General features: G+C 39.2%; 1 protein-coding gene across 26 annotated transcripts in view; it reads left to right on the top strand.

The window, feature by feature from the left end:
- PHLDB2 (pleckstrin homology like domain family B member 2) overlaps positions 1 to 13,107 on the top strand; it is a 113,348-nt gene that overhangs the window by 77,092 nt on the left and 23,149 nt on the right. For 16 of the 26 annotated variants that reach the window (XM_040568607.1, XM_040568632.1, XM_040568649.1 and 13 more), the window contains 4 exons: positions 5,811 to 5,939; positions 10,438 to 10,593; positions 11,354 to 11,464; positions 12,204 to 12,293. In XM_040568607.1, the coding sequence (XP_040424541.1) occupies positions 5,811 to 5,939; positions 10,438 to 10,593; positions 11,354 to 11,464; positions 12,204 to 12,293 (486 nt within the window). The remainder of the gene's footprint in view (positions 1 to 5,810; positions 5,940 to 10,437; positions 10,594 to 11,353; positions 11,465 to 12,203; positions 12,294 to 13,107) is intronic. The other 10 variants (XM_040568797.1, XM_040568698.1, XM_040568706.1 and 7 more) reach the window with 1 other exon arrangement.

Genomic DNA, 13,107 nt, shown 5'->3' with positions numbered 1-13,107 from the left:
CTTCTTCCGGAGGACCTTTGCCTTATGTCATGGTGGAGATGCGTACTCTGGAACGCTTCTATCACACTGGGTTTTCCTTTCCCTTTTCAAGGGCAAAAATCAGGAGCAGTCAGCATTGGATAACTCATCTTTGTTTGGAATACATTAAATTTTGTCTGCATGCTTTTGTGGAAATATTTTTCAGTCATTAGCAGAATGTCCCAGAGATGCCAGAAGTGTTAGAAGCTCAGCCTCTTTGCTGAACTAGTACTGTGAAGACATGCATGAATGAAACCAGGGGAAAAAACAGCTGTCTGGTAATTCATATGAGGGGATATACCAGCAATGAAAGTTAAAGTTTCTGGTGATCTGTTATGAATCCTTTCTCTTCTGGATTTGAAATTCTTGCTGTTTTTTTTTAATCGTGATCAATCTGACAAATTTATGAACCATGACATAGCATCTTAAACCCTTCCTGTTCAGATTCCAGTTCAGCTGGATGTAAGCAAGCTTCTTAAATGGATGAGTTACCTTGCCTATAACATTATTGATTATTAATCATGTTATGCCTCTAACATTGTGTTTATTAACGTCCTTAAATTGAGATATATAAGATTAAGTATTCTGAAGAATATTCAGGCATCCTCTGGCTATTCACATGAAAATATCCTGTAGAGAAGACTCTAATGAGGAAGATGATGATTACAAAGAGTCTGGGAGAGAAATCGATTTGTCAAGCTCCTTTTAAAAACAGTCATGAGGAAATTCTCTTGTTATTACTTATGTGTATATACAGGATTTTAATTTTCTCAATTCAATTTATTTTTTCTTCTGGTTTGGATGATTATTTCCTCCTCATCTATGGTTATAAAGGAGCAGTGCTCTAAAACTAGAGGTTTTATTTTACGTCCTCATCTCTTCAATAAGACAGCACATTGCAACAGTCAGAGGATGAGCTTAGAAATTCAGAAAAAGCCTTGAATTGTCTTAGGATCAAGTTCATATGTGCTGCTGTTGTGACTGTCTACTTCAAGCACAGTCATGCCTTACTCTGATGTAAAATTCTTTTAAACACTAGCTTTATACTTGCTGTGGAACAAAACCATTGAGATCTCTCATATAGACTCCATCACTGTTACGATGTATGTAATAAATTAGTTACTCCTTGTACAGTAAAAAGAACTATTGTGAAATACCTTCTTCCATCATATTATGCTTCTTTTTATATGCCTGGCATACATTCTTTTTATTCTTTAAAAGGCTTCTTTCATGATGCCCTTGGGGATTTATTGACAAATAGCCAAGTCATGACAAGTTTTATACATCTTTTCTGAAAGAGACCAAAGAATGCAGGAAAGAATAGTCTAAAAATAGAGGAGCATGTGCAGGTTGTGTACAGGAGCATCTGTTTCATTTCAACAGATTTTTTTTTTTTTTTAATCAGAGATGTATGTGGTCTGATTTTTATCAGCCATAGCATTGGAAATGATTTCAATTTGCAGTACATAAAGAGTTGGTAGACCTCAAATTTAACACTTTCCCCAAACACACTGTTTGCCCCTTTCAGTGAGTAACCACTGAAGAGCAGATAAGGTTTCCAAGCCTGCTTTCTGTTAGGGCGTAGACTATTTTCTTACAAATTCATGGCAATAATTAGACCAGTTTTATCTGTGAGTTGATAAGGTCAAATTTTCTTGGTCGTCTGCTGCTTCTTCTCCAAAATATTTTATTGAATTGACAAACTTTGTAGCATGATACTGCTTCAATTGGAAAGGAATTATTTCTGTATTCTTTCCTCCTCCACTTCTAGCATTTGCGGTCCTTCTCTTTGGTGTAGGTTTTGGGAAAGTAGGGAGGAATGTTCTTTGGGAGCGTAAAAGAAGAAAGTTTGGCTTGAGGCGAAAACATGAGGATGATACGGAGAAGCTTTTCAGAACAAAGAGCTGCATATGTTTCTCCTTACTTCCGAGAAACCTGTGAGACTAGCTTATTCCAGACTGAGAGACAGCATGCATGAATCTGGGTGTGGGTCATGAGGCCTTGCTACCTTAAAACGTGATGAGTTGCAGATGAGTTGGACTGAGGGAGATCCTGGACTATTTCAGGCTGGAACGTTTAAAGTAGAAGAGCCCGCTGGGTGGAAAGGCATTTCTTTGCAGTTCCTTTTCCTCTCAGAAAATAATACATACCATGTTTTTTTGGTTTTAGTTTTTGATGAGAGGGGTTTTATTTTGAATGAGCCCTATTCACCCAGCCATACAATCCATTTCAGGTGAGTTAGTATAAATGTTGGTTTCTTGCTTTGTTTTTACATTTCTGTGTGAATTTTTGAGAAGTTTTCTCAGCTCCATCCGTGTTTGCTCCAACTCGTTTCTGCAGAGCCTACCAGCTCAGGAAGGAAGGTTAGTTCAGAAGGCACATGGGCACGCAGACACATGCTGCTCTACAATTGTAGCCTGCCTGCCTGCCTGCAGTAGCAGAATGGGATGTGTGACAGATTGAAAAGTGAGACTTCTCTGCAGAAGGAGCATGGGGACCTGCTGGGATTTTAAGTAGTGGTGTTGATCAGACATACGGCATCCTTAACCACAGGCGATACCACTGAAGCAGTTTGTCTCTTTTCCTTCTTTTGCTTCCATTCCTGTAGGGGCTATGATCATCTTTAATGCTTTCATCCCATCTCCTTTGTGTCTTCATTATCTATGAGATGTTTTATGTGCGCTAGATATATGTTATTTGCTCTCTCTCTTTTTTTCCCCCCTAAAATCAGTTCTACCAGATCTAGAGGTTGAAATCCTGTTGTGGTCCATGTTAATCACTCAGGGTCTGTGTTCATATCATGGGAGCTCTGTTGCCATCCTGTCTCTACTTTTGAGGGATGACAGCATTATACCTTGCTGCTTTCTGCTGCTGTCCTTCACAGTATCCAGATATCCCCCCCCAAAACTGATCCAAGCTGTGCCCCCGCATCACAAAAACACTGTACAGTCCTGCTGTGTGTCCTGGCTGACCCCAAGTTCATGTAACCTGCATCTAGAGGCAGCACGTAGCACAGGCTAAGACCAGGTGTTGTGCTTTACTGAGCTCTACTTCCCTTCTGTGGAAGCAGGGCCTCAAGAATTCAGACCACATATAGTGTGGCTCTAGAATGGACACTGGGAGGCAGCTGTCTGCAGAAAAATCTTTAAGAGTGTGAACCTAGGTGGTTAAGGTGAGGATGTGCAGCTGGAGCATGTGGGCTCTCTTCACACTGTGCCCCTGCCTGTTGTTGAGCAAACAGCATGCAGTGCCAGCCCTGGGCCTGCAGCTGGGTCCTGCACCTACCTTACAGTCCTTAAATGCTGCTTCCCTTCTGAAAGAGCTCACCTGGATACCTTCATAGAAGAGATTCTTTAAAAAAAAATTAATCTGATTATTCATTTATTTATCAAATTACTTTTGTGAATTAAATGAACTTTACCAAAGCAAAATGAGAGATGTTGGTGAACTGAACTCCACAGCTGCAAAACGTATAATGTCCCTCGCTGCTGAAAATGATATTTCCTGTACGTTTTGAGGGAGCTAGTTTGTTGCGATGTGAATACTTCCTATGCTATAAATAGGACAGATGAGTATCGCTTTCAATCTCAAAGGAATACATTCCTAGTTTCTCGAGGGAAGTAATAGTATCTCTGGCATGGTTCTCAGTGAGTTTTATTCTGGCTGATGATGTCTCTTCACACTCGAGGGTTGACTTGCTTGTTAATGAATGAGTGTGCTTGTTGCAGCACATAGGCATTTAGGGAGTTATTAATAGCTTCAGAGGAACGATACCGTAGCTAAGGTCACAGTGGTCCTTGCAGCTTTTGGTTTGTTTCTGTCCTCCCCTTTACGCCTGCCTAGCAATGTGGCAGACTGTAGGCTGAACGTTAAATGAACAGGAAAGTTTGTGAGGAGGGTAACTACTGATTTATTCATAATTCCCTTCTGTGCTGGCAGTAAGGATGATTCAGCAAACGGGGTTCCTTGGGGACAGAGGTCTAGAGGTGGCATCTCTAGAGTTGAATGCTTCTCCCTCGCTGTGCAGCTTGCATGTGTTTCATCCTCTGAATTTCTGAGCCCTGCTTCTGCTGCTGCAAGAAGCTAGCACAGGAAGGGCAGGTAATCGAATATGCTGGCTTAGTTGCTCATTTTTACAGGCTTAAGAACAAAACCCAACCAACTGTTGCATTCAGCATTCTGTTTATCTAATTATATGGGCTGAGAAGCTGCGCATGTAAATGAAAACAGCGGAGCTGGGAATTTAGTTCACATTGGGACTGAATGTGAATGTTTCCTGTTGTTGTTGTTTTTTAAATACTGGGAAAAGGAAATCCTATCTACTGACCCCACTCAGATTTAGAGATAGAACTATAAAGCAGAAAGCTCATATAAGTTTGTTATTGTGTCTCCACCATGCATGAGAATTTAGAGAACCTTGTCAGGAACAGCAAAGAGAAGATTTTGGGAAAAGACCATCCCACAGTTTGAAATAGCAAGTTCTGCAGGCTAAAATAATATTATTTTCTATGGCAGACATCGTAAGGGTGCGGCTAAGCTGATAAATGCACAGCTCAGCAGGTGCTATATAGACTTTAATGGTTGGGACTGGAAAGAGGACTAATGAGTGGGTGCCATGGCAGAATTCAGCTGTTCTTGGAGCATCCAGAAGACAAAGCTGGAATATTTGGGTTGGCACTGAAATTTAGATTATTGAGGAGAGTTAGAGACAATCTGAAAAGAGATACCAAAGTACAGAACAAAAAGCAGGTAAAAGGAGCTGTACATTGTGACTTTACGGGGTAGTAGGGAGTTGGGGCTCCAGAGACTTACTTGATCCCTTCAGTTTTTATGGCATATTAGGCATGCTGTTTTTTCAGGTTATTAATTGCTCAGTTGATGGTAATGTATTTGCTGTGCTGGCCAGTGTAGATGCAGGTAAAAGGTAATGAAAGAATTGTCTGTACTTGGTTGCCAAATTTGGGTCCATCAACAAATAGTAGTTTACAAGGTAGCTTTAAGCGATCTGCAGCCAGTCTTCAGAGTAATGCTGCACACAAAACAAGTGGTGTTTTATTAAAGCTTTAAAAGGTAAAGGCTTTTGATGGTGATAAGTAGTGTTTTGAGTGCTGCTGCTCTAGTGGAATGAGAAGAAAGCTGAGCTAGTTACAAGAGAATGGGGAGTCTCTTGTAGAGCATCCCCTTTGACCCCAGAGAGCAGTTTACAGTTCCTGTATCCTGAAGCCAATGAATCTATTTGTTAAATCATTTCATGTTTCTGCTGCAACAGGATTTCCTGGACCAGTTATTTCTTCATAAAGCTCTGTCTCATTCTGTGTTTTCACTGCTTGCTAAGGGTACTTACCTGTCTAGAAGCGCATAAGCATGTAATTCATTCTCTTGAGAAAATCCATTTTCCCCTCACTGCCAGACTACAGTCATTTTCCATCCATTTTGCTTTCTAAAAACCACTGTTTTCTCTCTCCTTCATCAGTTACCTGACTAACATGGATACCATTTCCACGTTTTTTCTCATTAGGTGAGGTAAGCATTTGAGCAGTGGGCATTAAAGGTACATCCAGAAGTGGGAACAAAACACAGTGACGAGGGAGAGAGTTAATTACCCTACTAAAATGATTAATGTTTTATTTTTATTTTGCAATCCCATCATTGCATTTCAACTAACAAGTTGTTTCTGTCTATGACCTATGTGCTTCAGCTGTTTCATTAAGTTTTTGCCTCACACTGTCATAGTCACTAACACCTGCTTGAGTTTGAAGGTAATTCTGTTTATTTTCTGGTTCATGCTTCAGGAAAAATTAAAACTTGATGCTGAGAGGGAAAAACTAGAGAGGCTTCAGGAGCTTTACTCCGAGCAGAAGACGCAGCTTGATAATTGCCCTGAGTCCATGAGGGAACAATTACAGCAGCAGCTGAAGAGGGTCAGTAGCAAGTTTCAAGATTGCATTTACTTTTTTTTGTGTTGATTTTAGAGTTAAGTGTAACATATTCTGCTTGAAGTATCCAACAGAGTGCTTGAACATATTTGACACTTACAATTGTCATGAGGGTTACCTTCTGGTGGAATGCTTGTAATAAATATTCTTCATAGTGGCAAAGAAGTAGAGCCCAAATGGGTGGATTAGAAATCGTTTTGTGTTGAATGTTTTAAAAGCTACTTAACCATAATTAGCACCTTAAGCCTGCTGGACTGCATGGAGGCTGTTGGAATTGTGATGTTTAGATGGACAGTAGTGCATCACTCTTCTAATCTTTGCTCACGCAGATAATATTGAGCTTTGGTTAGTGGGATCAGCCGTTTTAGCACTTGACTCCCATTATTTTTTAATCCTGTTTGACGTATTCATCCTTTGCAATGCTCTAAATTGCTGTCTCAGTGAGGTCATGTATAACGTCTTTTCTTCAGTACGTAACATAACTGTTAGCCTGAACTGTGTTGTGAATATTTCATTTTGAACATTATATCACTTACTTTAACTACTTTATTTTTCCTACATTTTCAACGGTTGGACATTAGTGGTTTTTATCAATCTTTGCATAAAGTCTAATTGCAATTCAATTTTATTATGTATTATTTGTAACCAAAAAGCTACTTTATTGTCAGTTAAAGTATATCTGTTTTCTGTGGAAGATTTTAGTATCAATTAATGTTATGTCATCTATACAGCACATAGAGCTAACTTTAATGGGGGTAAAATCATTTTCAAAGCTTCAGTATTGCAAGCTCCAGATGACAGGTGAAAGAGAAACTTAAATTTTTTTTTCATGGCTTGAGACTTTTTATATCAGTACTAAGATTTTTAATCTTTCATTTTATAGGAAGTAGTCTTAATACTTTTTTCTTAATTATATAATAATCAGATTACGTTTTATTTGCAGAATTCTGATTTGTTTTTCACGAAGCAAAAAGAGAAGAAGTCCAACTTTGGAAATAACAATGTTAAATTATTCTGTAGTAACTAACAGTTGTTTGGTGTTTTTGAGACATTTAAGGATTTTTGTAAGTTACCAAAAAAACAAACCACAAACAAGCAAAAAGCAATAATATCCCAAAAGTATTAAAAGGAAAGGAAGCCTTTCCTGTGCAGTCATGTACTTGAAGGTATTAATTCATGAGAAATTACAAACTTGTTGCTGTGGGGTGGTAGTAAATCCTTTTTCACTATTGACTACCAAGAGGCTTCTAGAATTCTATTTGGTTAAATATTTACATGTATATTTTTTCCTTTCAAGCTGGCTTAATAACAGTTTTGGATTTGAAAATGGGACAAATGTGGGTGTGCCATTAAATGTAACGTGTGCTTCTATTGCATATTATTCCAGGCCAGTCGGAGTGGGAGTTCATTGTGGCTACTGTGGTTGGAGTAGTAGAAGTTGCCACTAAAATAGTGCACAGTACCTCTTAAATGGATATAAAGTGTGAGAAAAGTTATGGCTTCAACATAAGCATGCTATTCAAAATAGAAAAATATTATTCTTCCCTGAAACTAAGCCCCGTGTAGGATTAAATACCTTTGCTTGAAGCAGGTTACGTCGTGCTACTTTACTGCTGATGTGGTAGGTGTGAAGGTGGTGAATTCCCTTACTGCTTCAGCTCTGAGACTTGAGTCACTTAGTGCTTTGTGTCCAGGGTGCAAGCACTGAATTTTGCTGTAGCATCTGACTGCAGTGTGGGTTTGGAGTCTGGGTTGGGATGGAAGTGGGCAGGTGGCATTGTTTGTGTGGATTGTTGACCGATGGCTGCTCTCCAGTGCCTGTAGCGAGCACACGTTTCCTGTTGGGCAGGGAGACCATTTCAGTTAAAGTCCAGTGACATCTGAGGGCTTGTAGAAGGTATTCAGGGAAAGCATTAATTTTTCTGATGGCGTATTTGAAGCTTATTAACACCAAAGTTCGTTTGTTCTCATGTGTGGGTTTATAGAGATACACATAAACAGAATGTGAGAGTAAATGCCTGGACTCTGGCAGAAATCTGAAAAGATCACAGAATCGTGTAGGTTGGAAGAGACCTCCAAGATCACCTAGTCCAACCTCTGACCTAACACTAACAAGTCCTCCACTAAACCATATCGCTAAGCTGAACATCTAAACATCTCTTAAAGACCTCCAGGGATGGTGACTCAACCACTTCCCTGGGCAGCCCATTCCAATGCCTAACAACCCTTTCGGTAAAGGAGTTTTTCCTAATATCCAACCTAAACCTCCCCTGGCACAACTTTAGCCCATTCCCCCTCGTCCTGTCACCAGGCACGTGGGAGAATAGACCAACCCCCACCTCTCTACAGCCTCCTTTAAGGTACCTATAGAGAGCGATGAGGTCTCCCCTGAGCCTCCTCTTCTCCAGGCTAAACAACCCCAGCTCCCTCAGCCGCTCCTCGTAAGACTTGTTCTCCAGACCCCTCACCAGCTTCGTTGCCCTTCTCTGGACTCTCTCGAGCACCTCGACGTCCTTCTTGTAGCGAGGGGCCCAAAACTGAACACAGTACTTGAGGTGCGGCCTCACCAGAGCCGAGTACAGGGGGGACAATCACCTCCCTAGACCTGCTGGCCACACTGCTGCTTATGCAAGCCAGGATGCTGTTGGCCTTCTTGGCCACCTGAGCACACTGCTGGCTCATATTCAGCCGACTATCAACCAGTACTCCCAGATACTGTCCACTGCTAGGAACATACCTAACTATTCAGATAAAAATCTGATTTTTACAGATGTTTTTACGTTTTTTTACAAATGGGACTTTGGAGCTCCCACCACATCCCGATGGAAGGGCTAGGTTCTCTCCCATTCAGTTTTGTCCAGTGCCATTACAGAACTAATGGAGATGTTGGAGAAATCAATGATTTGAGAGTAGAATATGGAAACATCATGCCTGTTGTTTAAGAGTTTTTAAGTTAGTGTTTTGATGTCAATTGCTTTAGTTAAAGGGGGAGGTACTTTCTACTTGGTTCAGGAAGTCATTACCTACAACAAGAATGATTATTCTACAAATCCTTTGCTGCTGTACTGGTTTTGTACTGGAGGTAACCTCTTTCTTGTCATTTTAGCCCATGTCTTTGCGTTGGATCTCCTTACTGTCTACTGCAGGTGAAAGGCACGTCTTTGGAGAACAATGGGAAGATGTTGATATTTTTGTATAGTAACTTGGATTCTTCAGCTTTTGCATCCCATGTCTTTCCCTAGTTCGTTGGAAGCTAGTTTTGAATGTCTTTACGAAAACCTTTGTGGATATCATCAGCCACAAATCTTTGCCTTAGGTCAAAATAAGAGAAGGACTGAACTTTTATTTCACCAAAGTAATACATTGCTTACAGGATATAGGGTTTTCTTACATAGCAAGCTATGTAAAACATAACAAATTATGTAATAAGCCTATTTTAGAAACCTTTAATATTTAATAATACAATGATTACTAAAAATCCATTTTTCTTCAGAAAACTGGAAGTTTTAAGTAGGGATTTATGTTATGAATATACAAATATTTCAGGAGAAAGATTAGTTTTCAGTTGTTATGCTGAAAAGTACAGTAAGTTTTATCTCACTATCTGTAAGTGGAAGGCAGATGCATTCTTATTTCTTGGGTCCCTACTGCAGCATTCAACTTTTTCTCCTGAAGAAATCTGGAACACACAAAATGGTTTTGATGCCATTTGTGAAGCAATACACCTACTGACTAACGTCTCTGTGTGGATGAGTAGTGTCCTTCATTGTGTATTTGCATAGGGAGCAATTCTCTGTCCTAATCTGAAGGTCCCTGTGCAGCCCCTGGCTGCACACCTGGCATGGCTGGGCAGCGCTGCGCAGAGGATGGTGTTGTGCAGAGGACACACAGCTCCACGCATCCTTCCTCTTATTTGGCTGCACGGCTGCTGCTATAAACAGCACTACGTCTCGGGATAGACTTGAAGAAATTAAGTGCTCCTTCATTTGAGTGTGTGTTCCCATAAGTAGTTTGTTCAGCGTGTGGTTCTCTAGAGTTACTGCAATGATACTTTCTATACTTTTTCAGTTGGTGAGCGGGTGCCATGCCAGTTTGGCATGCGGCAGCCTCACCAAATTGATTTGCGCTCAGGTTGAGTTGTAGCCAGGCTACAGCATGGTACCGATCTGTCTAGCCAGGAAGTGCTCGGTGCTTCAGAGGCTCCAGCCTGCTCTGAACACTGAAAAGCAACTCCCTTACGATGCAGAGGATGTCTTTATCAGCAGGGGGGATGCTAGGAGTGATGGAGAAAGCAACATCAAAGTAACCACTAGCCTTATTTGCTCTCTTACGACACTACATAATTAAAAGCATTGAGCTTCTGAACATGTTGCATGAGGTACATAAGTACCATTTTAGATTGATTGTTTTTTGCGTGTGTTTGTAAGTATCTCTACTCTGGTTCAGTAAATGCAAGATCCTTTTATTCTTTTTTTTGCTTAAGGATGCTGATCTATTGGACATAGAAAGCAAACACTTTGAAGATTTGGAATTTCAGCAGCTTGAACATGAAAGCAGATTAGATGAAGAGAAAGAAAATCTGACACAACAGCTCCTGCGTGAAGTAGCTGAATATCAGCGTAGCATTGTCAGTAGAAAGGTAAAAGCAGTAACACTCAATCTGTTTGTTCTTTGCTGCTGAGCATAAAGGAGATGAAATAGATCTACAACCTGCCTGCCCATCTGCAAGAAATTATGCAAAATTTTTCCTTTTGAAAAAGCTTTTGCAGCAGAGTGAAGATGATGGCCTAATAACATTGCAAACATATCGAATTGTGTGTTTCTGTGAAAGCAAACAAATGAATAAAATTAATATATGCGTATTTGCATAAGAGAATTAAACCATTAAATTTGCTACAGAAAGTACCAAAGCATTTTTCCTTCATTAAGCAAGGAGATTCACATGCCGTGGTCAAAACTACAGTTATTATATGCTGATGATTGATGTTAAATGATTTTGTTAAAATAATAATAGAATGTCAAATTAAGAAAATTATCTTAATTTTTAAAATCAGTTGTAATGGTTCTATTTGAAACAATTAAATACAATTTTTTTCAGAGATCAGAAATTGCATCTCTGAACTACCATTTTCAGTGTATGGGTGTTAGTCACCATATTATCCAAGAATATATGCAACTGGTGTTTTGTCTGTTGAAGAAATTCTTTTTACTGTCTAAATCTTGTTTAATTATTTCCTTCAGAGCAGTGAGGTGTCATGTAAAAACTTATTTTCCTACTGTTTAACTCTTATGAATGAGTGAGGCCTCATGAATAGGATCCTTGCTACTCATTGTCTTGTGCTTTGAAAATAAAACATGTAAAAGGTGATTTATTGTTGTGTTTTTTTTTTTCCTATTAGGAAAAGATTTCTGCTCTAAAAAAACAAGCTAATCATATTGTCCAACAAGCACAAAGAGAACAAGATCATTTTGTAAAAGAGAAAAATAACCTAATAATGATGCTGCAAAGGGTAAGTTTTTAACATTAGTGGCATTTTTTGGTAGAGAGGTTTTGAGGCATTACCATTTCAGAGGATTTAAACAGTCACCTACTCGGGTGCTGAAGCTAGAAGAAGCCTGTGCTTCTGAGTGGTTACTGAACTTCCTGAGGACCATGGAGGACATGAAAGCTAAAAGTCTACTTGGTCCTTCTGCTAAAGTCTGCTTGGACCTTGTGTCCTAAAATTAAGTGGAAGACCCAGTAAACAAAACCTGGCATGTACTCTTAAGATTCTGAGACGTAATGCTTGCAGAGAACACAGCAAAGGATTTCTGAAACTCTGCTCAAAGAGCTCTGATTTTTGACTTGTAATAGCTTGTACTGGAGTAGAAGATGAACTACTTATATCAGTTAATATCTGGTTAATAAGAAGCTGGCATGAACCTTTCATGTCTAGTTTGTTTTCTTGTTAACCATGAGGAAAATCAACTTCAGTTCATTAAGACGAATCAGCATTTTCAGAGTGCTGGAGGAGGACCTTTTTGTTTGGTTGTGATTATTCAATATTCAACAAAATCTTTCACTAGCTTTTTGTTCTGTACCTCCATTTTTTGTTTGGTTCTGCTGTAATGAATGAAGTTGGAGCTCAGCTTTGCAGCTTCTAGCCTTCAATCCCAGCATGTTTCTTTATGCTTTTGAGAAAATCGCTAGCATTTATTTTCACTACATTGCTGTTGGTATTTAATGTAAACTCTGTTTGTTATTAACAGGAAAAAGAGAATCTCTGTAATCTGGAAAAGAAATATTCCATGCTTTCTGGAGGAAAGGGATTTCCTGTAAGTCCCAGTAGTCTAAAAGAGGTAAATAGTTTTGTTGCTTTTTACTTTACTGTAAGTATCTTTTAATAACTCTTCATGCAAAAGCACTTTAGTTTTTAGTCAAGTCCTATTCATATAGTTTTTTTTGGAGATGATGAAATGACTTAGTAAAGCTATTCATAAAAGTCTAAATGCATGGCAGAACAAAAATAGCTGCTCTGACATTTTCCCAGATGTGACTGGTATCGCTTTAAACTCTTGCCCTGGAAAAACAATCGTTTTTATGTGTGGGTGTGTGGAGTATCTTAATTTTCTCAAATAGACAATTAAACCTCATTGAAACGAAGAAGAATGAGGTCCAGGAATAACTCTGTTCAAGTACTAACATGTTTTAGTCATCTTTTAGAACTGTAGATTTTACAAAGAGGCCTTTCCACCTTTTTATTTTTCCCCTTTTTATTTTAAGGCTCTGCAGAAATGCATGATAAGTGTATGTTTTGATCTTTTAAAAAAGCGTTGAATTAAAGACCTGAAGCTATTGTGGTTGTAAGAAACCTATTGAGCTATTTACATATTACTGTGAATAGTTAGAATAAAAGTGCCAAATATTTTTGCTGAAAATTTGAGTTAGTTTGGGTAATACCTGTTGAGGCTCAGAGTTTACCTGCCCCTGTCAAGACTTCGTAGCTTGGAGGATACTTCGTTAAGCCTCTCACTCGAGGTCTGTGAACAAGGTCAGTGTAAGGTAAGCCATAGCCTATTACAAAGATTCAGCACATAAAATATTGGCATTAAGTTCTCATGTTTATCCTCTTGGTTTGACTTGTTTATCTGCAATTTGGAGATTCATTGTTGT

Source organism: Cygnus olor, chromosome 1 (genome assembly GCF_009769625.2).
Source record: "Cygnus olor isolate bCygOlo1 chromosome 1, bCygOlo1.pri.v2, whole genome shotgun sequence".
NCBI lineage: Eukaryota > Metazoa > Chordata > Aves > Anseriformes > Anatidae > Cygnus > Cygnus olor.
The sequence above is the reverse complement of the archived record's forward strand: the minus strand, read 5'-3'. Positions and strand labels throughout refer to the sequence as shown.